The 25,562-nt window shown below is 43.8% G+C and overlaps 1 protein-coding gene across 1 annotated transcript in view; it reads right to left on the bottom strand.

Annotated features, from left to right (window-relative positions):
- Nucleotides 1-25,562, bottom strand: part of PITPNC1 (phosphatidylinositol transfer protein cytoplasmic 1) — a 274,714-nt gene that overhangs the window by 32,094 nt on the left and 217,058 nt on the right. The window contains exon 6 of the mRNA XM_086356846.1: nt 18,023-18,118. Coding sequence (XP_086212972.1) covers nt 18,023-18,118 — 96 coding nt within the window. The remainder of the gene's footprint in view (nt 1-18,022; nt 18,119-25,562) is intronic.

Genomic DNA, 25,562 nt, shown 5'->3' with positions numbered 1-25,562 from the left:
ATGAAATTCAAAGGTACTGACCCCTCCCTCGGTAGGGGAATGGGCAGTCTTCCAGGCTTACGTTGCTGTTTCCCTTTGCCTCTACAAAATTAAGTAACGATAAAATGCTTTTAAAATGTGAGCATGGTAAATGCGTCTCTTCTAGGCAGAATTTCCTTACCTTGAATGGATAATAGATGTGACAAGGTACTGGTTCCCTTGGTCCCTGGGTGAGAAGACTGGGCTTCCTGACCCTGCGGGTGGTCCTCTGTGATGAGGAGCTCTCGACATGCCAGTCAAAACTGATCATTTTCTATGTGCATCATGCCATGAAAAAGGCTGGGATGCTCTGCTCAGAGGGTTTCTTCCCCCCTAAACCTGGTGCATTTATCCTTGTTTCCCATCTTACTGCATCTGGTTAGGTGGGTCCAGAGAGGGTTCTGGGTATCTACATTTTTTGGAAGCTCCTAAGGGGATTCTAATCTGATTTGGGAACTCTGCTCTAAGGGTCAAGAAGTTCTGGTGTTTTAATAAGACAAAAAAATAGCAGGGGCTGATGCAGGTGACCCAAGTTCTGAGCAAGGTGTGGATTTAATGCCTGCTTTCTTGAAAGACTTCCCTGGTGGCTCAGACAATAAAGCGTCTCCCTACAATGCTGGAGACTTGGGTTCAATCCCTGGGTCTGGAAGATCCTCTGGAGAAGGAAATGGCAACCCACTCCAGTACTCTTGCCTGGAAAATCCCATGGACGGAGGGGCATAGTAGGCTCCTACAGCCCATGGGGTCGCAAAGAGTCGGACACGACTGAGCGACTTCACTCTTCTTGAAAGTACTCAGGCAGGTTCTCCGTGAGATGGGACTGAGGAAGAGCCTGGTTGCATCTGTTCACTTTTGGTTGAAAGCCTTGGGCCCTTTGGACTCTGCTTCCTTCTTTTAAAGTCTTAACTCTTATTCTCCTAAAATACACTCGGGGACTTCCCTGGTGGTTCAGTGGTTAAGAGTCCACCTGCCAACGCAGGGGGCATGGGTTTGATCTCTGGTCCAGGAAGATTCCACATGCCGCAACTACTGAAGACTTCACACCCTAGAGTCCATGCTCCGCAACAAGAGAAGCCACCACAATGAGAAGCCCATGCACTGCACCTAGGGAGAGTAGCCCCTGCTCGCTGCAACTGGAGAAAGCTCACGTGCAGCAACAAAGACCCAGTGCAGCCATAATTAATTAATTTTAAAAAATTAAGTAAAACACACCTGGTAAAAGGCTTATGGCAATCAGTTGATAAAATGCTCAAACTGCCTTGGGAAGCATCCTGGACCCCAGGGCCACAGAGTGTCCTAATTTGGCACAACAAACAGTAAATGTAACCTCTAAAGTTTCTTAGGGGGTGAACTATCAGAGGCACATGCCAGTCTGAATTCAGGTTAAACAATAACAGAAGTAATAATAACACATTTTAAAAACAGCTGTACAAATGGCTGTACAAATGGCTCTATTTCCTGAAGGATCTTGCTATACATGCAGCAAACTCTGTCATCTTGTGAACTGGAGTGACTGACATCAACTCTCTGCTTCTGTTCTCCATTCATGCCAACAGGTAAAAAGCAACATGCAAACTGATGTCCACAGCCCCGCTCATGGCAGCCACTTTCCAAAGACACTTGGTTTCTGCTGAGCAACCACACCAGCAACACACCTGCAGATCTCAACGCCAGCGTCAAAACAGGGAGAAGGGAACACATTCGTTAAATGTTAACTATGTGCTGGGACTGGGTATGTTAATGCCTTGCCTTTCACATCATCTCACTGCATCTCATCTCATCTCTCCATCCATCCACTCATTTGAATGGAAGAAGAGATTCAAAATGGTGAATGATGAAGCCCAGTGGCTGTGATCACCTGGGAGGCCTCCCTAAGTGCATACCCACGGATACAACAATTTCACTTTTAGAAAGTATCCTACAGAAATATTAATACCAAAAAAAATATAGCATGAGGATGTTGCTGCAGTACTGTTAACAGCGAAAGGATGGAAACACTCTGAATGGCAATCAAACAGAGTATGGCATAACTGTATACTGGCACATTATACGGTTGTTACAAAGCCTGCCAGAGAGATGTGTGCTGCCCCAGAAAGACAGAAAGCTTATATCATTACTGAGAAAATGAATGTTGCAAAGTTGCATCCTATGAGCTCAATTTTATAAAATAGTGTTATGTTTAAGTATGAACACCACAAATACCAACTTCAACAACACCTAACTCTGTGATTAGGACACAGGACATTTGCTTTTCTGATGTTACACATTTATGTCATGTTGGGCTTTTTTTTTTGGCTGCACCCTGCAACTTGTGGGATTTTAGTTCCCCGACCAGGGACCAAACCTGTACCCCCTGCACTGGAAGCATGGAGTCTTAACTGGACTGTCAAGGAAATCCTGGACTTTTTTTTTTTTAAACAAGGATCATGAATTATTTTGTGAACAGATAAACAATAAAAGTAGACATTATTTAAAGGCCCAGTTCAGATTTCATTACTCCTATAAAGTCCCTCTTGACCACTTCTGTTTATGGGGCTGCCCCCTTCTTGATTCACGCAGAGATGGCAGAGCAGAGGAATTTTCAGGGCGTGAATCCCACATGGTGAGAAGGCCTTTCTCCTGCTGCCTGAGGCTAGGCTGTCATTTAGCCTCTTCAGCCTTTATCCTCTCAACCAGATCACGGGCTTCTTAAAGGTGAGGGTGTCCTACTTTTCATTGATTGTGTCAACACCCAAGGTCTCACATTGTGTCTTCACAGAGGATATGTTCTCGAAGATCATGGGAATGGCAGACTTCTCTGCAGCCTTGCTGGGACCAAGTCTTCCTGGCTAAGGTGATGGGATCACCACTCCCACACACAAAGGGAGCCACTCAAATATCATCGAAGCCTCCCACTGGGTGGGCTACCCATTGCTTTTCCAGTGCCATCCACCTGGATTAATGAGCAGGACATCATCCAACTTGCAAAAGGGAGGGCAGGGGGAAGGAAAGGCAGTTGCCCAGGAGACGACTCACACTGTCCTGCACAATCAGGAGGGCCCTTGTAATGACAACATGGTCAACACGTTGTTCTCCTGGGACCACTGGAGGCATTTGTGCTGTCACCCAGGCTTCGGAGGAAGCAGGTTAAAAGAAGCTCCACTGAAGAATGTTCTTTTCCCAGGGCTTTCCTTCTCATCTACTGCTCTGGCCACTTTCAGAGGCCTCCACAAGCTTCCATCTCTAATGGAACTGGCCTTATGGAGACCCTGTGATGCAGCAGCTCTGGGTGACCCTTACCCTGACCCTTTCCTTGCAGACTTCCTGCCCCAGCGTTGGTGGCTGGCATCAGGGAGCACTTTGGTGGCAGGGGCTTTGCCCCACACCAGTGAGGGCAGCCAGCTCTTATTCTCCCAGAGGTACCCAGCACTGGTAAATTGGAGCCCATCACCAAACAGCTGTGTTATATTCTCAGAAAGAAACAGATGAACGGAGGGAAAAGAGAAAAAATGATAATAACAATACAACAACAAACTGAACTGCACCATGCACCCCAGCGGGAGGCAGCTGTGTTAAATCTGCCCATTTGGAGATAACTGAAAACTCTGACCACCCTCAACCGCCAAGATGCAGACTGACATGAAAGTATTTTTAATTTGAGGGAGCAGAGTTATTCGAAAGAAGCACTTTGCACTGAAGGGTACAGCTATGTATGACAGTATTTGCTCATTTCATCTCTTTGTTCCCTTCTGGGGGCCCGTTGTACCCAGCAAAAAGCATTTAATCTCTCACCCTTGACAGTTATTGGAAAAGTTAGACACATCTCTGTTCCCTCCTCTCTCCCTTAAGAGACAACCCAGCAGATAAATAATTTACACCGGTGAGACCAATGAGCTGGCTGCCAAGGATTTCTTAGTTCAGAAAAACTCTAACCTAGGGGCCTGGAGGCTGAGTTCCAAAGAGCCCCCCAGTTAACCAACTCAAAGGGAAAGCTCTAAATCAAATCCTGCCTAAGACTCCCTGTAGCCTCCTACCTCCAATTATACCAGGGCTGCTTGCTTCTCAGACAGTCTCACATTCTCCTTCACTGATACCCAAGTTTAAAACACTGTGAGTTCCTTTAATTTCTCCATTAGAATTATGGTGCTCTTTATCACTGGTAAATGGAGACTTCTTTTACATCTTCCAAAAGGAATGAGAAATTTCCTTTTTCTATTAAAAAAAAGGAAGATCAAATTCAAACGGTGGTGGAGACTGGTGAGATTATGGCCTTTGTAGCTTCAGGGCCTAGCACAGAGCCTGGCACACAGTAAGCACTTAATAAATGCAAACGAGGGACTTCCCTGATGGTCCAGTGGTTAGGACTCTGCACTCCCAATGCAGGGGGCTTGGATTTGACCTCCGGTTGGGGGAAACTAAGATTCCTGCATGCCATGTGACAAGGCCAAAAAAATCAAAAATCAAATCAAATCAAAGTAAAAACAATTGCCGTGAATCGAGGAGGAAGAGGGTTGGACTTGAGCCAACACAAAAGCCTCTGAGTCAGAGCTCCCTAAGCCTGACTTTTGGAGATTGTCTAGGCTCAACCAGTGCTGGAGGCTGGTTGTCGAGATTTGCTCCCTCATCCCAAACGGCAGCTCAGCTTAGCAGGTGTGGGCTCGCTGCCCGTGTCCTCCGAGCGCGTGCTATGACTTATCGTCTCCAGTTCCTCCTTCCTGAGCTGGGATCTTCACCTTGAAATCTTGGCAGAGCATCAAAGGGATGGACATCTTGGCAGAGGAAAGAACCCACGTGTCAACCACATAACAAGTACAACCTACTCAGATGTTGGCTTCACTTCGTCTTTGCTGCTTGGGTGTGCGGAAGTGACTTGATCCAAAGAGTTTTATGATTCTAATGGGCTCAGGGCCTTGGCGGGGCTGCGTGGAGACTCATAGAGGTGCCCTCTGTGCCTGAGAAGTCACACTGATTTTTTAACAATGCAGCGCTGCCCTGCAAAGTCCTGCTACATGTAGGAGAGCAAAAAACTTGAGATTGAGAGGCTCTTGGGAGCTGCAGTTCAGGTCCCTGATGTGGCTGGGAGACAGTGGCACAATGATAATAAAGACAGAGCTGGGCTGGGCTCTCAGCGGATTCTGAGTCTCAAGTTCTGCTAAAACTCTGGTCAGTGGGGGCTCTTATGCCACCAGACAGAAGGCACCCTGTGGAAAATTTCCAGCTCCGGTCACCTTAATGAGAGAGGCATTCTTGCCTCTCATGTGGTTTGGAGGTTTCCAGGGACAAATGGAAAAAGAAGAGAAAATGCTTCAATCCCCTGCTTAGTCCTGGATGGCACTGTGTATGTGAGAGAGAGAGAGGGACACACGGGAGCTGAGTGATGACCCAGATAACCCTGGTCTGAATGGATAAACCTCAAAAATCTCAGAACAGATTGAGTCCACCAGCATTTCAGCCTTTTCTGCAGAAAATGCGTTTCCTATTTATGATGCTGACATAGTCAACTTATAAAGATGGATTGGAAGAAAAAGCTCATAAAGCTGTAGACTTCAGATTAAAAAAAAATATATATGGAACTGATGCACAACTGTTAGCTTAATGGCTACAAATGCATTTTCTTTGATAGCACTCATTCTGAGATTGTCACTGCTAGAAGAAAAAAAAATAAAGCCCATGGTTTTCACTCATTCATTCAACAACTGTTCTGTGAGCAGCTGCTATGCGCTGGTGCTATCCTATCTGCTGGGGTACAGTGATAAGGAAGACAGCCCTTGTTTTTGTGGAGCTAGCATTATCCAGAAACCACAGACCAAAGCTCTTGCTCCAATGGGTAGCGAGTGGGGTGCCCAGGAAGCCCACAGAGTAGAAGTCACGTTTGATGGAACTCTAAACACTAATGACTAGAAGATTTCCAATTGAGAGGCACAGAGGTGGTGAGGGTCAGAAAGGGGAGAAGGCAGAGGTCCATACTAAGGGATGGAACTTTTAAGCAGAAAATGACAAGGTTTGATTTCATTTTAGAAGGAAACTCTTGTGGTGGGGAGAAGGATGTTAATTATTTACAGTGTACAGAGGAGAAATTTGTTTGGATATGGTTTGACTTCTAAACCAGTTGTTTCCCTCATTCTCAGTTCAGTTCAGTCACTCAGTCGTGTCCGACTCTTTGCGACCCCATGGACTGCAGCACGCCAGGGTTCCCTGTCCCTCACCAACTCTCGGAGCTTGTTCAAACTCACGTCCTTTGAGTCAGTAATGCCATCCAACCACCTCATCCCTGTCGTCCCCTTCTCCTCCTGACTTCCATCTTTCCCAGCATCAGGGTCTTTTCCAATCAGTCAGTTCTTCGCATCAGGTGGCCAAAGTATTGGAGTTTCAGCTTCAGCATCAGTCTTTCCAATGAATATTCAGGGCTGATTTCCTTTAGGATTGACTGGTATGATCTCCTTGCAGTCCAAGGGACTCTCAAGAGTCTTCTCCAACATCACAGTCCAAAAGCATCGATTCTTCGGTGCTCAGCTTTCCTTATAGTCCCACTCTCACATCCATACATGACTACTGGGAAAACCATAGCTTTGACTAGATGGACCTTTGTCAGCAAAGTAATGTCTCCGCTTTTAAATATGCTGTCTAGGATGGTCACAGCTTTTCTTCCAAGGAGAAAGCATCTTTTAATGTCATGGCTGCAGTCACCACCTGCAGTGATTTTGAAGCCCAAGAAAATAAAGTCTGTCACTGTTTCCATTGTTTGCCCATCTATTCGCCAGAAGTGACGGGACTGGATGCCATGATCTTAGTTTTCTGAATGTTGAGTTTTTTTTTTTTTTTTTTTTAATTCTCTTTATTACTTTTAAAAAAAAATCACATGCTCCCCATCCTGAACCCTCCTCCCTCCCAACCTCCCCATACCATCCCCCTGGGCCTTCCCAGCGCACCAGCCCCAAGCATCCAGCATCGTGCACTGAACCTGGACTGGCATCTCGTTTCATACATGACATTTCACATGTTTCAATGACATTCTCCCAAATCTTCCCACCCTCTCCCACAGAGTCCATAAGACTGTTCTATACATCAGTGTCTCTTTTGCTGTCTCGTACACAGGGTTATCGTTACCATCTTTCTAAATTCCATATACATGCGTTAGTATACTGTATTTATGTTTTTCCTTCTGGCTTACTTCACTCTGTATAATAGTCTCCAGTTTCATCCACCTCATTAGAACTGATTCAAATGTATTCTTTTTAATGGCTGAGTAATACTCCATTGTGTATATGTACCACAGCTTTCTTATCCATTCATCTGCTGATGGACATCTAGGTTGCTTCCATGTCCTGGCTATTATAAACAGTGCTGCGATGAACATTGGGGTACACGTGTCTCTTTCCCTTCTGGTTTCCTCAGTGTGTATGCCCAGCAGTGGGATTGCTGGATCATAAGGCAGTTCTATTTCCAGTTTTTTAAGGAATCTCCACACTGTTCTCCATAGTGGCTGTACTAATTTGCATTCCCACCAACAGTGTAAGAGGGTTCCCTTTCCTCCACACCCTCTCCAGCATTTATTATTTGTAGACTTTTGGATCGCAGCCATTCTGACTGGTGTGAAATGGTACCTCATAGTGGTTTTGATTTGCATTTCTCTGATAAAGAGTGATGTTGAACATCTTTTCAAGTGTTTGTTAGCCATCTGTATGTCTTCTTTGGAGAAATGTCTATTTAGATCTTTGGCCCATTTTTTGATTGGGTCATTTATTTTTCTGGAGTTGAGCTGTAGGAATTGCTTGTATATTTTTGAGATTAGTTGTTTGTCGGTTGCTTCATTTGCTATTATTTTCTCCCATTCTGAAGGTTGTCTTTTCACCTTGCTGATAGTTTCCTTTGATGTGCAGAAGCTTTTAAGTTTAATTAGGTCCCATTTGTTTATTTTTGCTTTTATTTCCAATATTCTGGGAGGTGGGTCATAGAGGATCCTGCTGTGATGTATGTCAGAGAGTGTTTTGCCTATGTTCTCCTCTAGGAGTTTTATAGTTTCTGGTCTTACGTTGAGATCTTTAATCCATTTTGAGTTTATTTTTGTATATGGTGTTAGAAAGTGTTCTAGTTTCATTCTTTTACAAGTGGTTGACCAGATTTCCCAGCACCACTTGTTAAAGAGATTGTCTTTAATCCATTGTATATTCTTGCCTCCTTTGTCAAAGACAAGGTGTCCATATGTGCGTGGATTTATCTCTGGGCTTTCTATTTTGTTCCATTGATCTATATTTCTGTCTTTGTGCCAGTACCATACTGTCTTGATAACTGTGGCTTTGTAGTAGAGCCTGAAGTCAGGTAGGTTGATTCCTCCAGTTCCATTTTTCTTTCTCAAGATCGCTTTGGCTATTCGAGGTTTTTTGTATTTCCATACAAATTGTGAAATTATTTGTTCTAGCTCTGTGAAGAATACTGTTGGTAGCTTGATAGGGATTGCATTGAATCTATAAATTGCTTTGGGTAGTATACTCATTTTCACTATATTGATTCTTCCAATCCATGAACATGGTATATTTCTCCATCTATTAGTGTCCTCTTTGATTTCTTTCACCAGTGTTTTATAGTTTTCTATATATAGGTCTTTAGTTTCTTTAGGTAGATATATTCCTAAGTATTTTATTCTCTTCGTTGCAATGGTGAATGGAATTGTTTCCTTAATTTCTCTTTCTGTTTTCTCATTATTAGTGTATAGGAATGCAAGGGATTTCTGTGTGTTGATTTTATATCCTGCAACTTTACTATAATCATTGATTAGTTCTAGTAATTTTCTGGTGGAGTCTTTAGGGTTTTCTATGTAGAGGATCATGTCATCTGCAAATAGTGAGAGTTTTACTTCTTCTTTTCCAATTTGGATTCCTTTTATTTCTTTTTCTGCTCTGATTGCTGTAGCCAAAACTTCCAAAACTATGTTGAATAGTAATGGTGAAAGTGGGCACCCTTGTTTTGTTCCTGACTTTAGAGGAAATGCTTTCAATTTTTCACCATTGAGGATAATGTTTGCTGTGGGTTTGTCATATATAGCTTTTATTATGTTGAGGTATGTTCCTTCTATTCCTGCTTTCTGGAGAGTTTTTATCATAAATGGGTGTTGAATTTTGTCAAAGGCTTTCTCTGCATCTATTGAGATAATCATATGGTTTTTGTTTTTCAATTTGTTAATGTGGTGTATTACATTGATTGATTTGCGGATATTGAAGAATCCTTGCATCCCTGGGATAAAGCCCACTTGGTCATGGTGTATGATCTTTTTAATGTGTTGTTGGATTCTGATTGCTAGAATTTTGTTTAGGATTTTTGCATCTATGTTCATCAGTGATATTGGCCTATAGTTTTCTTTTTTTGTGGCATCTTTGTCAGGTTTTGGTATTAGGGTGATGGTGGCCTCATAGAATGAGTTTGGAAGTTTACCTTCCTCTGCAATTTTCTGGAAGAGTTTGAGCAGGATAGGTGTTAGCTCTTCTCTAAATTTTTGGTAGAATTCAGCTGTGAAGCCGTCTGGACCTGGGCTTTTGTTTGCTGGAAGATTTTTGATTACAGTTTCAATTTCCATGCTTGTGATGGGTCTGTTAAGGTTTTCTATTTCTTCCTGGTCGAGTTTTGGAAAGTTGTACTTTTCTAAGAATTTGTCCATTTCTTCCTCGTTGTCCATTTTATTGGCATATAATTGTTGATAATAGTCTCTTATGATCCTTTGTATTTCTATGTTGTCTGTTGTGATCTCTCCACTGTCATTACTAATTTTATTGATTTGATTTTTCTCCCTTTGTTTCTTGATGAGTCTGGCTAATGGTTTGTCAATTTTATTTATCCTTTCAAAGAACCAGCTTTTGGCTTTGTTGATTTTTGCTATGGTCTCTTTTGTTTCTTTTGCATTTATTTCTGCTCTAATTTTTAAGATTTCTTTCCTTCTACTAACCCTGGGGTTCTTCATTTCTTCCTTTTCTAGTTGTTTGAGGTGTAGAGTTAGGTTATTTATTTGACTTTTTTCTTGTTTCTTGAGGTGTGCCTGTATTGCTATGAACTTTCCCCTTAGGACTGCTTTTACTGTGTCCCACAGGTTTTGGGTTGTTGTGTTTTCATTTTCATTCGTTTCTATGCAAATTTTGATTTCTTTTTTGATTTCTTCTGTGATTTGTTTGTTATTCAGCAGCGTGTTGTTCAGCCTCCATATGTTGGAATTTTTAATAGTTTTTCTCCTGTAATTGAGATCTAATCTTACTGCATTGTGGTCAGAAAAGATGCTTGGAATGATTTCTATTTTTTTGAATTTACCAAGGCTAGCTTTATGGCCCAGGATGTGATCTATCCTGGAGAAGGTTCCATGTGCGCTTGAGAAAAAGGTGAAATTCATTGTTTTGGGATGAAATGTCCTATAGATATCAATTAGGTCTAACTGGTCTATTGTATCGTTTAAAGTTTGTGTTTCCTTATTAATTTTCTGTTTAGTTGATCTATCCATAGGTGTGAGTGGGGTATTAAAGTCTCCCACTATTATTGTGTTATTGTTAATTTCTCCTTTCATACTTGTTAGCATTTGTCTTACATACTGCGGTGCTCCCGTGTTGGGTGCATATATATTTATAATTGTTATATCTTCTTCTTGGATTGATCCTTTGATCATTATGTAGTGACCTTCTTTGTCTCTTTTCACAGCCTTTGTTTTAAAGTCTATTTTATCTGATATGAGTATTGCTACTCCTGCTTTCTTTTGGTCCCTATTTGCATGGAAAATCTTTTTCCATCCCTTCACTTTCAGTCTGTATGTGTCCCCTGTTTTGAGGTGGGTCTCCTGTAGACAACATATGTAGGGGTCTTGTTTTTGTATCCATTCAGCCAGTCTTTGTCTTTTGGTTGGGGCATTCAACCCATTTACGTTTAAGGTAATTACTGATAAGTATGATCCCGTTGCCATTTACTTTATTGTTTGGGGTTCGAATTTATACACCATTTTTGTGTTTCCTGTCTAGAGAATATCCTTTAGTATTTGTTGTAGAGCTGGTTTGGTGGTGCAGAATTCTCTCAGCTTTTGCTTATCTGAGAAGCTTTTGATTTCTCCTTCATACTTGAATGAAATCCTTGCTGGGTACAATAATCTGGGCTGTAGGTTATTTTCTTTCATCATTTTAAGTATGTCTTGCCATTCCCTCCTGGCTTGAAGAGTTTCTATTGAAAGATCAGCTGTTATCCTTATGGGAATTCCCTTGTGTGTTATTTGTTGTTTTTCCCTTGCTGCTTTTAATATTTGTTCTTTGTGTTTAATCTTTGTTAATTTGAGTAATATGTGTCTTGGGGTGTTTCGCCTTGGGTTTATCCTGTTTGGGATTCTCTGGGTTTCTTGGACTTGGGTGATTATTTCCTTCCCCAGTTTAGGGAAGTTTTCCACTATTATCTCCTCAAGTATTTTCTCATGGTCTTTCTTTTTGTCTTCTTCTTCTGGAACCCCTATGATTCGAATGTTGTAGCGTTTAATATTGTCCTGGAGGTCTCTGAGATTGTCCTCATTTCTTTTAATTCGTTTTTCTTTTATTCTCTCTGATTCATTTATTTCTACCATTCTATCTTCTAATTCACTAATCCTATCTTCTGCCTCTGTTATTCTACTATTTGTTGCCTCCAGAGTGTTTTTAATTTCATTTATTGCATTATTCATTGTATATTGACTCTTTTTTATTTCTTCTAGGTCCTTGTTAAACCTTTCTTGCATCTTCTCAATCCTTGTCTCCAAGCTATTTATCTGTGATTCCATTTTAATTTCTAGATTTTGGATCAATTTCACTATCATTATTCGGAATTCTTTATCAGGTAGATTCCCTATCTCTTCCTCTTTTGTTTGGTTTGGTGGGCATTTATCCTGTTCCTTTATCTGCTGGCTATTCCTCTGTCTCTTCATCTTGTTTAAATTGCTGAGTATGGGGTGTCCTTTCTGTATTCTGGCAGTTTGTGGAGTTCTCTTTATTGTGGCTATTCCTCACTGTGTGTGGGTTTGTACAGGTGGCTTGTCAAGGTTTCCTGGTTAGGGAAGCTTGTGTCAGTGTTCTGATGGGTGGAACTGTATTTCTTCTCTTTGTTCAGTCGCGCTGTGGGGAGGGAGGGAGGGATGCTGCAAGCAAATAACACTGGCGTGCGCTCACAGTGCCTCAGCCACACTGGGTCTGCCCCCGCTCACTGCGCGTGTAGCCTCCCTGCCCACACTGCTCGGGCTCTAGGTTGTTCCGCCGGGAACAATCCAAGGCTGGCCCTGGGTTGCATGTACCTCCCAGGTCCAAGCCACTCAGGTTCAGGCACTCGGATAGTCCTCAGAGGCGCAGACTCAGTTGGGCCTGAGTATTGTGCTCTTCCCAGGTCCGAGCAGCTCAAGTGATGAGGTGTTTGGCGAGCGCCAATGCTGCGACTTATCGCCTCCCCGCCACTCGGTTATCTGGGCGCAAAACCGGCGCACCTTCTTAGGCAGATGTTAACCGTCCAGACCCCCAAGAAGTTTTAGTTAGCAAAGAAGCCTGCTTACAGTTTTATAGATAATGTCTCTCTGGGGCTGCGATTGCCCCCTTCCGGCTCTGGCTGCCTATCACCGGAGGGGGAAGGTCTGCAGCCGGCTATCTCTGTTCAATTCTTTGTTCCGTGCACGGGCCTGGCGGTCTTAGGTTGGGGCTGGCTTTTCGCGTAGTAGATATCCCACAGTCTGGTTTGTTAGCCCAAATTATTTCGCTCAGATAGTGCTCAGGGTATTCAGGCCAGATTCTTACTCTAAGCGATGCAGCCCGCGCTGCGCCTCCCTGCCCAGCCCCCGCTTGTTAATGGCGCCTGCAGGCGTCTGCGCTGCTTCTCCACTGGGGGAGTTACCGTAGGACTCGCAATCTTCGAGTTTTAATTGTTTATTTATTTTTTCTTCCTGTTACGTTGCCCTCTGTGCTTCCAAAGCTCGGCACAGATTCGGCAGTGAGAAGGTTTCCTGGTGTTTGGAAACTTCTCTCTTTTTAAGACTCCCTTCCCGGGACGGAACTCCGTCCCTCCCTCTTTTGTCTCTTTTTTTGTCTTTTATATTTTTTCCTACCTCCTTTCGAAGAGTTGGATTGCTTTTCTGGGTGCCTGATGTCCTCTGCCGGCATTCAGAAGTTGTTTTGTGGAATTTACTCGACGTTTAAATGCTCTTTTGATGAATTTGTGGGGGAGAAAGTGTTCTCCCTGTCCTACTCCTCCGCCATCTTGGCTCCTCCCTGAATGTTGAGTTTTAAGCTAACTTTCACTTTCATCAAGAAGCTCTTTAGTTCTTCTTCGCTTTCTGCCATAAGGGTGGTGTCATCTGCATATCTGAGGTTATTGATATTTCTCCTGGCAATTTTGATTCCAGCCTGTGCTTCTTCCAGCCCGGCATTTCACATGATGCATTCTGCATAGAAGTTAAATAAGTATGGTGATAATATACAGCCTTGACGTGCTCCTTTCCCAATTTGGAACCAGTCTGTTGTTCCATGTCCAGTTCTAACTGTTGCTTCCTGACCTGCATACAGATTTCTCAGGAGGCAGGTAATGTGGTCTGGTATTCCCATCTCTTGAAGAATTTTCCACAGTTTGTTGTGATCCACACAGTCAAAGGCTTTGGTATAGTCAATAAAGAAGAAATCTATCTTTTTCTGGAACTCTCTTGCTTTTTCGATGATCCAATGGATGTTGGCAATTTAATCTCTGGTTCCTCTGCCTTTTCTAAATCCAGTTTGAACATCTGGAAATTCTTGGTTCATGTACTATTGAAGCCTCGCTTGGAGAATTTTGAGCATTACTTTGCTAGCATGTGAGATGAGTGCAATTGTGCGGTAGTTTGAGCATTCTTTGGCATTGCCTTTCTTTGGGACTGGAATAAAAACTGACCTTTTCCAGTCCTGTGGCCACTGCTGAGTTTTCCAAATTTGTTGGCATATTGAGTGCACCACTTTAACAGCATCATCTTTTAGGATTTTAAATAGCTCAACTGGAGTTCCATCACCTCCACTAGTTTTATTTGTAGTGATGCTTCCTAAGGCCAACTTGACTTTGCATTCCAGGATGTCTAGCTCTAGGTGAGTGATCACACCACTGTAGTTATCTGGGTCATGAAGATCATTTTTGTATAGTTCTTCTGTGTATTCTTGCCACCTCTTCTTAATATCTTCTGCTTCTATTAGGTCCATGCCATTTCTGTGTTTTATTGTGTCCATTTTTTCATGAAATGTTCCCTTGGTATCTCGATCCCTCATTCTCAGTCCCTGGCTAATGATACACAACCCAACAGCCTTGGAAACTCACTCTCCCCCTTCTGGTTGGTTTATACAGCAATCTGGATTCTAGAAGTCGAATGATGGTGGGTTTGGGTTGCAAGGGAATCCCACGGAACACACTTTTCCTATAGTTTTATTGCAGTTCCCAATTATGCTCTTTCTTCTGTGGTCTAACTGCCAGAGAGAGTGAGAAGAAATTCTATGTGTAATATAGGTTGGTGACTGTTTGGGAAGCAGTGCTTGATAGAATCTGCAGGGTCGAGCCTTCAGGGGCCCCTTTTCTCCCACATCCATTAAGTAACCCTAAGATTCCAGGACAGGCAGGGGTGGCTCTGGGTGTGACAGCAAAATCCAGATCACCAATGAATGAATGAATGAGCGAAATCCAGACCTCCAATGAATGAAATCCAATTCATTTCCAATGACCTTTACTCTCAGGGCAGGATTTTCCAGCCTTGGCATACTGAGGGTTGGGATTCTCTGGTGGCTCAGAGGTAAAGAATCTGGTTGCCTGCAGTGCAGGAGACTTGGGTTTGATCCTTGGGTTGGGAGGATCCCCTGGAGAAGGAAATGGCAACCTATTCCAGTATTCTTGCCTGGAAAATTCCATGGACAGAGGAGCCTGGCGGGCTACAGACCACGGGGTCAGAAAAGAGTTGGACACAAGTTAGCGACTAAACAACTCTTGTTGTGGGGGCTGTCCTGTTCATTCTAGAATGTGGTTAGTGGTTGGTAGCACTCCCAAGTTGTGACAACCAAAAATGTCTCCAGACATTGTAAGCATCCTTGTGGGGTAAGGACGTTTTCAGTTTAGAGCCACTGCTCTTGGAGACAGTTTTCCATTCTTATCTTATTTGATTTCTCAGCAGCACTAAGCATAACCATTCACTCTCTTCTCTTGAAACTTGCATTCCTTGGTGCTCTCTTCTTGTTTTCCGTCTAATTCTCTGCCCAGTTCTTTCCAGATTCCTGGGGCCTCTCCATCCTCTCCCTGATCTCCAAACACTACTGTCCTAATGTGATACCAGGACCTGAACTCCCTTCCCATTTTACTTTATGCTTGTTCACTCTCATTCATCCTCAAAACTCTAAATTCTTCTATTTCCAAAATACTCCCCAATTTGTCTCCAGCCCAGATCTCTTATCTAAGCTCATTTCTGTTTGTTCTAGATGTCTCACTGGCATCACAATATCCATTCGTCTTTCTCCAAAACCCATTCCTTTTCTTCTCTCACCCCCATCCATCTGTTGTCCACACAGAAAACCTTAAGGTCATCCTGCCTCTTCCTTTTCTCTTATCTTCATACCCAGTTTATGACCAATCCCTGTCAATTCTATCTTCAATAGATTCCTCAGAACCCTCTGTTCCCAGCCGTCCAGCTCAAGTTACCATATAACCTAAATAACCAACAAAGTAGATAATTCCGATGACCTCAGTGGTTTCCTGACTTCCACTCTGCTCCTGGACAGTCCATTCTCCGCCCAGAGCAAACTTGAAAAAGCATAAATCAGAGCATATGATGCCCCAGCTTTAATTTCTTCAGAGGCATTCTACTGCAGGCGAATAAAATCTAAGCATCTTAACGTGGCCTCATCCTCTTTCCCAACCTCCCGTCCTTCCCTTCTTCCTTCTGCTGCTGCCGCCACACTGGTCTCTTTCGCTCCCTCACAGATGTCACAGTGGGACTCCCACGCAGGCTGTCACCTCCACCTGGAGCACTGACCCCAGCTCTTTTCTTCCTGCAGGTCACGTCTTCCCGAGCATCTTTCCTGATCCCATCATCTTATGTTCAGTTTCCTTATCATGGTCTCTCCCTGCAAACTTCCTTAACTCCACATGTTTATTACGGAATTAGTTCTTTATTGTCTGGCTCCCGTGCTAGACTGGAAGTGTTGTAAGGGAAGAGACCCTCTGTTCTGTTCATTCATTGCCACATCCCCATCTAAATATTGTCTGCGACACGCAGTGAGTACTCGGTACATATTTACTGGATGAATGACTATTCCTCTCTCATTTCTTGAAAATGTATCTTGAAAAGATACATCAACTGTATCTTGAAAAGAATACTTTATGGCCTGGGAAAATGAATGACAATGAAGCCTGAAAAAAATGTTCCTCGAATATCTGTGTCAATGAGGAAAAGCTTTCCAGTGGTGGTTCTTGGGAGCACAAAGCACAGGGAGATGAGTCAGGCACTGGCTGACTAGAAATGAGTCTTGCTGATTTTGTCATTAGTATTCTGTATCTGTGCTAAGACTTTCCACTGAATCAGGGGATCCCCGATGCCAGGCAGGACCACACTGAAGCCATCTAAGAGGAAGAGCTGAAATCAGTTCAGAGTGTTCTGGCAACACTGCCTTTCTAGAAGGCTTGAGCTACCAAAGGGACCAGGATGTTCAGGTAAGACAACAGCCCCCCAGCCTCAGGAAGCCACAGAGGCAACAAGGCAGTGGTTCACCCAGTGCACTGCCTGATGCTTTCCCCGTCACTGAAGCCCCGGGAGTACTGGTGGCCTTGAGATGAAACCACAGAAAAGGAAGACAAGGGGAGGCCAAATTTCTCTTCTTGAGCAGGTCCACAGTTATGCAGAGAGCACTTTTCTTTGTTTTTCTGAAATTTCATGAGTGTGGCTGGCTGCAACGTATAATGTAAATGGATGACGTTCAAAGGCTCAGCCTTTGAGTCCCACCAAGAGTCATTCCCATCAGCCTCTCTCAAGATTTGAAGGGACAGCAGCTGCAGAGCACATGCCTGCAATTAAGCAGCTAAGCATTCGCTAAGACTGGGTTAGACTCTGACATCCAAATGAATCCCAAAAGGTGGAGGCAAAAAAAGTCTGAACCACACTCAGAGCCCAGCATCTGTCACGGTGGAATTCATTCTTACCGGGTTTATTTATTACATCTTAAATCAGCCTTAATGAAGCCGAGGAAAGAGTTTCAAGGTCCATGTGTTCCCGCTCAAGGACGAGAAGAGGGCCACGAGTCCAAACATACTGTGACTGGCTGCATGTTGCTCAACAACAAAACAGCCCAGCATCTGTCGTTGCAGGGCTGGGACGTTACTTACACGGGGTCACCCAAGCTCCATCAGCAGCCGTTAATAAAAATGCTAACAGGCCGTAAGTGGGGACATACACTAACAGGATAAACGTTTGCACCGAGGCAAACAGTGGATTCTGGTAGGTGGGAATCATATAGAAAGATACTCTCTTAAATTTATTCTCAGTCAAGATTAAAAAAAGAGAGGGCTTTATGCAGGTCCTTTCAGTTTTGAGACAAAGCTTCTGTGCAGACACAAGCTGCCCAAGTTTCAAAATTCACTCAGGGATGACTCATTGAGCGTTATCTTTGTGTTAGACCCCAAAGATATAAATAAAACACAGCCCCTGCAGAGGGGAAGACAGGCTAGCCCCAGGCCTGGCCAAACAGGAAGCCAGAGGTGGCCGCTGTGTTTTATAGGCCAGTTATCAGTTGGGTGGTTCAGCCTTGCGAGTTATTTTGCTGCCGAGAATGATGGCAGAGGTGGGGAGACTGAAGACTTCACTGAAACTGAGTGGCAGCTGGGGTTAATGATGGGCTCCAAGAAGTAGGAACTCCACTCTGAGACTCGCAGTAAAGAATTCAGTAAGAGGTAACAGCAAATTGAATCAACAGAAAGACAGATGGACATGCCCTGGGTCAGGGTGGACTTAGTAAAAGTTTGTTGAAAGAATAACTCTCTTCCACCTGACACCCCGTCTATTGCTCACCTCAGATTCTTTGTAGTAACGTTCTGGAATTTCATCACAGGCAATATCGATAAAGCAAACTTCTCTCTCCAGATCTTTGGCTTCGTTGTCAAAAATCTGAAAGAGCAGAGCAACAAATCAAAGGTTAGTGACGGTGGGTGAGATCCTCAAGGTGCCCGCAAGTTGGCCCAATGGTGCGTGAGGCAGAATAACTCCCCGCAGAGCATCTTCACATGGCTCAGTGCCCCTGGTGAGAGCTTTCCGCTGCCTCAGAATGTGCAAGAATCATGCGAAGCTTTTATTCATCGCTTACACTTTGTCACATCAGAGGCAGGTGTAGCATCAATCACCGCTTGGTGAGGGGAAGAAGATAAAACAAGCTGTTTTTAGAAGTTCAAGAGTGAAGAAATAAATCTCTTCCAAAAGTCTCTTCCAAAAAGGAAGTCTGCTGATTTTTGGCAGTTAATCTAAACAGGGAAAGGGAAGAGGCTAAAAAGGTTCTGGGTAGATAGGAGACAAAAAGCAGTGATACAGCCTGAGATTTAGAGAAGAAAAATAAGGTTTTTTTTTCCATTAAAGTGTTTACATATATTTAATTTTGGAAATAACATACACTCATTGCAGAAAATACAGATAAACAAAAAGAAGAAAATAAAGACTGTCCACAATTCCATTACCCAGTGTATTATTCTTGATCATTTAAAAGCACGATTTCTTTGGTACATACAGGGGTATGAAGGTGGAGCTTGAAAAAGTATTGAGATGCCTTCTTGTCAATCTAGGCTTGGTTCTACTGGCCCAGAATGCCCAACACTTGCAAAGAAATAGGTAAGAGAGCCACGTATACAGATATACACTCTGGTTCCTCTACTTTTCCCCACTGCCATTTTTTTCTGACCTTACAGGGATATCTTCTCATCACTTCTGAAGGATAGTAAAAAGTTTGCAAATCACTTCATCCTTGGAGAAAGTCTTAACCGTACCCCAATCTCACTGTTAAGCTGATTCCTACAAGGGAATCATCTGCTAACACTAATTAAACCTGACTCTCCAGAAGAGAACGAAATATTTTGGAAGAAGAGGGTGGTTGATGCCTAAGAACATTGTCTTGCCACAAATTTGGAGCCTATTAATAACACGTTCTCCCCCAGGATAGCATCTGGAGGGCTCTTTGCAAGTTGAAACTGCTAGTCCTTTCCAAATGCTTTCTGAATAATATTTGTGCTGGTAATTATCTGCCCAGGCTGCTGTTTGCTCTGCCACCAGTTTCCTTCTATAATGGTCAGATACTGGACTCTTCAGATCTGGTCAAGGAGACTGACTCTCCGGTCTGAACTGAGGAGGCCACTGCATTTTCCTAAAGGCAGAGGAAGACTGGTTCCTGGATCAGCTCTGATTCCGACCACGGCCCAGTGAAGTCAAGTGCATGTAGACACTCGCAAAGTGTTTGGGAGGGATAGGTAGATTGCTTTGAAATGAAATGAGGAAATGGTGGGAAAATAAGTTCGAGTGGAGAAATAAAACACGAAATGAAACACCGGGTCTCAGGGTGTTTGTGTGTTTCACTCTCTCTCTTTTTGCTTGAATCTCTTAAGTGTGTGCGAGAGAAGACGTGCCTCATTAAGAAAACAAAACAGAACGGAACACCCCAGAGGCAAATGAGCTGCTAGAGAGTAAATTACAAGAGAAGTTAGAGAGCTTTGACATTTATTGGTGGTAAAATTTATGGGACTGAAAGAAGGGGAAATGAACAGGGGTTAAGGGAGTTATTGACAGATTAGGTGGCTTTTCCTAATTTAATTCACATAGTTTTGGATCACCCATTATCACATTATTACATTATTGCCCTTCTGCTCCAAATTCACCCTTTAGTCTCTGCTCTAACAGACCAGACCCTGTAAGCACTTCTTGACAGCGAGGATGACACTAAGCCCGTGTATTAGAGGAACCCTGCAGGAAGAAGGGGGCTTCTCTTCCTGGTGTGAATCTTATTCATGCTATACAATCTGTTGGGGGGAGAGGGGAATGAAGTGCTGCTCTGTCCCAGTTGCATGTCCAGAGTGCACAGCTGCTTGGTGACTTTGGAGTCCTGGCCTTCACTGTGGCCCTTCTGATGTAGGTACCCCTCTGCTCCAGCCGCACATTGCCAATGGTGCTCTGACTCTACATTCTTGCCCACCAGTCTCATCTCACTTGTACCCAGAGGGAACTTTTCTGCCACCCAGCAACTGTGGACCACCTCTGATCCAGGAAACACAGCAAACTTCTCTGCCATCCAGTGGGCTATGATCACAATCTCTGCAAGGAGGTCAAGCTCCAGCCATGGAGATGGGCCCTTTCTGAGTTTGTTCTTCCTAGTGTCCACTTCTTCAGCCTTAGGTATGCTTTAGACTTCTCTTTACATCTTTATAATTACTCTTATCAAAGTTTCAGTTCAGTCGCTCAGTCGTGTCCGACTCTTTGCGACCCCATGGATTGCAGCACACTAGACCTCCCTGTCAATCATCAACTCCTGGAGTTTACTAAAACTCATATCCATCTTGTCAGTGATACCATCCAACCATCTCATCCTCTGTCATCCCCTTCTCCTCCTGACTTCAATCTTTCCCAGCATAAGGGTCTTTTCCAATCAGTCAGTTCTTCGCATCAGGTGGCCAAAGTATTGGAGTTTCAGCTTCAGCATCAGTCCTTCCAATGAATATTCAGGACTGATTTCCTTTAGGATTGACTGGTTTGATTGCCTTGCAGTCCAAGGGACTCTCAAGAGTCTTCCTCAACACCACAGTTCAGAAGCATCAATTCTTGGGCACTCAGCTTTCCTTATAGTCCAACTCTCACATCCATACGTGACTACTGGAAAAACCACAGCTTTGACTAGACGGACCTTTGTTGGCAAAGTAATGTCTCTGCTTTTGAATATGCTGTCTAGGTTGGTCATAACTTTTCTTCCAAGGAGAAAGCATCTTTTAATTTCATGGCTGCAGTCACCATCAGCAGTGATTTTGGAGCCCACGAAAATAAAATCTGTCATTGTTTCCATTGCTTTCCCATCTATTTGCCATGAAGTGATGAGACTGGATGCCATGATCTTAGTTTTCTGAATGTTGAGTTTTAAGCCAACTTTTTCACTCTCCTCTTTCACCTTCATCAAGAGGCTCTTTAGTTCTTCTTTGCTTTCTGCCATAAGGGTGGTGTCATCTGCATGTGTGAGGTTATTGATATTTCTCCCGGCAATCTTGATTCCAGCTGTGCTTCATCCGGCCCAATGTTTCTCATGATGTACTCTGCATATAAGTTAAATAAGCAGGGTGACAATATACAGGCTTGATGTACTCCTTTCCTAATTTGGAACCAGTCTGTTGTTCCATGTCCAGTTCTAACTGTTGCTTCCTGACCTGCCTACCGATTTCTCAGGAGGAAGGTAAGGTGGTCTGGTATTCCCATCTCTTTCAGAATTTTCCACAGTTTGTTGTGATTCACACAGTCAAAGGCTTTGGCGTAGACAATAAAGCAGAAGTAGTTTTTCTGGAACTCTCTTGCTTTTTCGATGATCCAACAGATGTTAGCAATTTGATCTCTGGTTCCTCTGCCTTTTCTGAAACCAGCTTGAACATCTGGAAGTTCACGGTTCATGTACTGTTGAAGCCTCACTTGAATAATTTTGAGCATTACTTTGCTAGCATGTGAGATGAGTGCGATTGTGTGGTAGTCTGAATATTCTTTGGCATTGCCTTTCTTTGGGATTGGGATGAAAACTGACCTTTTCAGGTCCTGTGGCCACTGCTGAGTTTTCCAAATTTGCTGGCATATTGAGTGCAGCCCTTTAACAGCATCATCTTTCAGGATTTGAAATAGCTCAGCTGGAATTCCATCACCTCCACTAGCTTTGTTCATAGTGATGCTTCCTTAGGCCTACTTGACTTCACATTCCAGGATGTCTGGCTCTAGGTGAGTGATCACACCAATGTGATTATCTGCACTGTGAAGATCTTTTTTGTATAGTTCTTCTGTGTATTCTTGCCACCTCTTCTTAATATCTTCTGCTTCTGTTTAGGTCCATAGCATGTCTGTCCTTTATTGTGCCCATCTTTGCATGAAATGTTCCCTTGGTATCGCTAATTTTCTTGAAGAGAACTCCAGTCTTTCTCATTCTACTGTTTTCCTCTATTTCTTTGCATTGATCCCTGAGGAAGGCTTTCTTATCTCTCCTTGCTATTCTTTGGAACTCTGCATTCAAATGGGTATATCTTTCCTTTTCTCCTTTGCCTTTCACTTCTCTTCACAGCTATTTGTAAGGCCTCAGACAACCATTTTGCCTTTTTGCATTTCTTTTTCTTGGGGATGGTCTTGATCCCTGCCTCCTGTACAGTGTCACAAACCTCTGTCCATAGTTCTTCAGGCACTCTGTCTATCAGATCCAATCCCTTGAATCTATTTCTCACTTCCACTGTATAGTCATAAGGGATTTGATTTAGGTCACACCTGAATGGTCTAGTGGTTTTCTACTTTCTTCAATTTAAGTCTGAATTTGGCAATAAGGAGTTCATGATCTGAGCCACAGTCAGCTCCCGGTTTTGTTTTTGCCGACTGTACAGAGCTTCTCCATCTTTGGACACAAAGAATATAATCAATCTGATTTTGGTATTGACCATCTGGTGATGTCCATGTGTAGAGTCTTCTCTTGTGTTGCTATGACCAGTGCTATGGCCATGCTCAGTAAATCTTTAATCCAATTTTCTGTTGATGGGTGGGGCCCGATTCCCTCCCTGTTATTTACCTGGGGCCAAACTATGGTGGAGGTAATGAAGATAATGGCAACCTCCTTCAAAAGGTCCCATGCATGCACTGCTACCTTCAGTGCCCCCAACCCTGCTGCAGGCCACCACCGACCCAGACCTCTGCCGGAGACTCTGGACACTCACGGGCAAGTCTGGGTCAGTCTCTTGTGGGGTCACTGCTCCCTTCTCCTGAGTCCTGGTGTGCACAAGGTTCTGTTTGTGCCCTCTAAGAGTCTGTTTCCCTAGTCTTGTGTAAGTCTGGCGGCTCTATGGTGGGGTTAGTGACGACCTCCTCCAAGAGGGCTCATGCCATCCCCAGGTCTGCTGCACCCAGAGCCCCTGCCCCTGCGGCAGTCCACGGCTGACCTGTACCTCCACAGGAGACACTCAAACACAGTTCAGTCTCAGTCTCTGTGGGGTCTCTGGGTCCTGGTGCACACAAGGTTTGTTTGAGCCCTCTGAGCGTCTCTGGCGGGTATGGGGTATGATTCTAAACGTGATTTCGTCCTTCCTACCATCTTACTGGGGCTTCTCCTTTGCCCTCGGATATGTCCTCAAAGTCGCTCCAGCACTGCACAGCTGCTGCTCCAGTGCCCATCAAATAATTCTAATTAATAATTAGAATAAATTAATAATTCCTTATATTACACTCTTCCTGTTCAAATTTTTTGTGGTGTAGGCCTCCTAATGAGGCCCTGATTTATACACTCAATTGCATATGAAATACTGCCCTTGGCTTTGAGGGCTGCAAAAATAAGGGTTGAGTTCCTGTTCTTCACAAATTATCATCTAGTGAGAGAGACAGACTGGGAAGCTATTCCCCAAAATACAAGGTGAATTAAATATTTGTTACAAAAGAAAGGACAGACTGTCAGGCCAGAAGAGGAGTCATTTATGTTGACTCCACAACTGTATGGTCAGGATAGTATTATTATTTCCACTTTTCAGATGAGAAAACTAAGGCTCAGGAGACGCAGGAGACGTGGGTTCGATCCCTGGGTTGGGAAGATCCAATGGAGGAGGAAATGGCAACCCATTCCAGTACTCTTGCCTGGAGAATCCCATGGGCAGAGGAGACTAGCGGACTACAGTCCACAGGGTCACAAAGAGTTGGACACGTCTGAATGACTGAGCACGCACGCACAGGAAGTAAAGTGCCTTGCCCGAGGTCACACTGCCTGTTGGCAGAGAAGCTCAGAGTCAGAGCAAGCCTCCAGGCTTCCCGATCAGACTCCTCCAGTGATAAAAAGGCTGCCTCTTGGCACCCGACTGAGAAGATAAATATCAATCAAAAGTGCTTCCTATTTCTTTCCAGAAAGATGAAACTAGAATCTGGTTCTCCTCCTGCTACTGAAAAATGTATGTCCTGAGTAACTGTTATTGGGAACTCCCCAATGACTTCGAGCTTTTCTGTTGAGACTGCAGTAGAATCTACTTAGGTAGTTTTTAAGTTCCAACTCTGGACTCTTTCTTTAATATGACACTTATTCTCACACCCAAGTCCATGAAATAACAAGCACTTCTGAAGTCAATGTTTCAGGGTGGGGTTCTCACCACCTGAACAAAGCTACAAAAAAATCACTTTGAGGACCTCAACATTCTCTTCAGGCTTGAGATTACAAAGTATCTTAATTTCCAATAAATAATTAATCTCCCAATGATTAGAGCTTTTAGAAGATGCTCATAGGTGCTCAATACATGCTGCTGAATGACTGGAAGACATTTAGCTTCTATCTTCCAGAGAATAATCTATGGCAGGAATATTGCTTAGTAATTGATGTTAGGTTCTTTTCATGAGTCCCAGTTCTATCTGCTGGTAAGCACCCTAACTTTCCATAATTCCCAATATAGACCTCAATGGAGAGTGGAAACCTCTTAGTATTGGCTGACAGGTCCCACAGTGGAAATCAGGAGAGCTGAGTCTGAACTGAGTTATCTCCCCTATGTGACCCTGGGCAAGACCCTGCATCTCCTTCGACTAGATGGATGGGTATCAGGGAACTGTGAAATATCCTGGAGCTGTACCCAACATCTGGGGAGATGCTTTCTTTCTGGCAACAGAGTTTGACCACTTTCACCTGATTTCAGAGAGATCTGTGGCTCTAATGAGGTTGAGAGCAAGTGACCTAGATGACCACTAGAGTTCTTTGCAGTTAACGTGTCAGTGATATTGAGTGACTTCCAGGTTTTGTTAGGCTCCTACATCCTGTTCTTTGCTCCTTCACCCCATATCCAGCTGATTTGGGTGGTGCACAGAGGGGAAGCAGGAAGTGGCCATGACATAATGTAATCAGAGGCCATGGCAGGGGTGAAACACTCTCATCTTCATGCTTAGCTTAGGGCACCATCCAGAATTAAGCCAACGCTGTTGCAAACAGAGGCTTAGCAAGGTCTCAAAGAAAAACAGCAAGAGTAACTATTCACTGGGGCTTCCTCAGTGGCAGCCGCCACAGCAGAAGCTGTCAGAACTCTGGTCCAACCACCAGCTCTTTGAGGTGGAATAAGAGCTCTGCTGAGACAGCTTAGGACCGAGACACATCCTCATGTTGGTGTGCATGTGTGCTACGTCGCTTCAGTTATGTCCGAGTCTTTGTGACCCAATGAATGTGGCCGCCAGGATCCTCTGTCCATGGGATTCTCCAGGTGAGAATACTGGAGTGGGTTGCCATGCCCTCCTCCAGCAGATCTTTCTGACCCAGGGATGGAACCTGCATCTCTGAGGTCTCCTGTACTGGCGAGTGGGTTCCTTACCACTAGCACCAACTGGGAAGAAGCCCCTTAAT

This window comes from Bos grunniens, chromosome 19 (assembly GCF_055505025.1).
Source record: "Bos grunniens cultivar Pamir isolate PY7600 chromosome 19, Bosgru_T2T1.0, whole genome shotgun sequence".
Lineage (NCBI taxonomy): Eukaryota > Metazoa > Chordata > Mammalia > Artiodactyla > Bovidae > Bos > Bos grunniens.
This window is presented reverse-complemented; position numbering and strand designations above follow the sequence as displayed.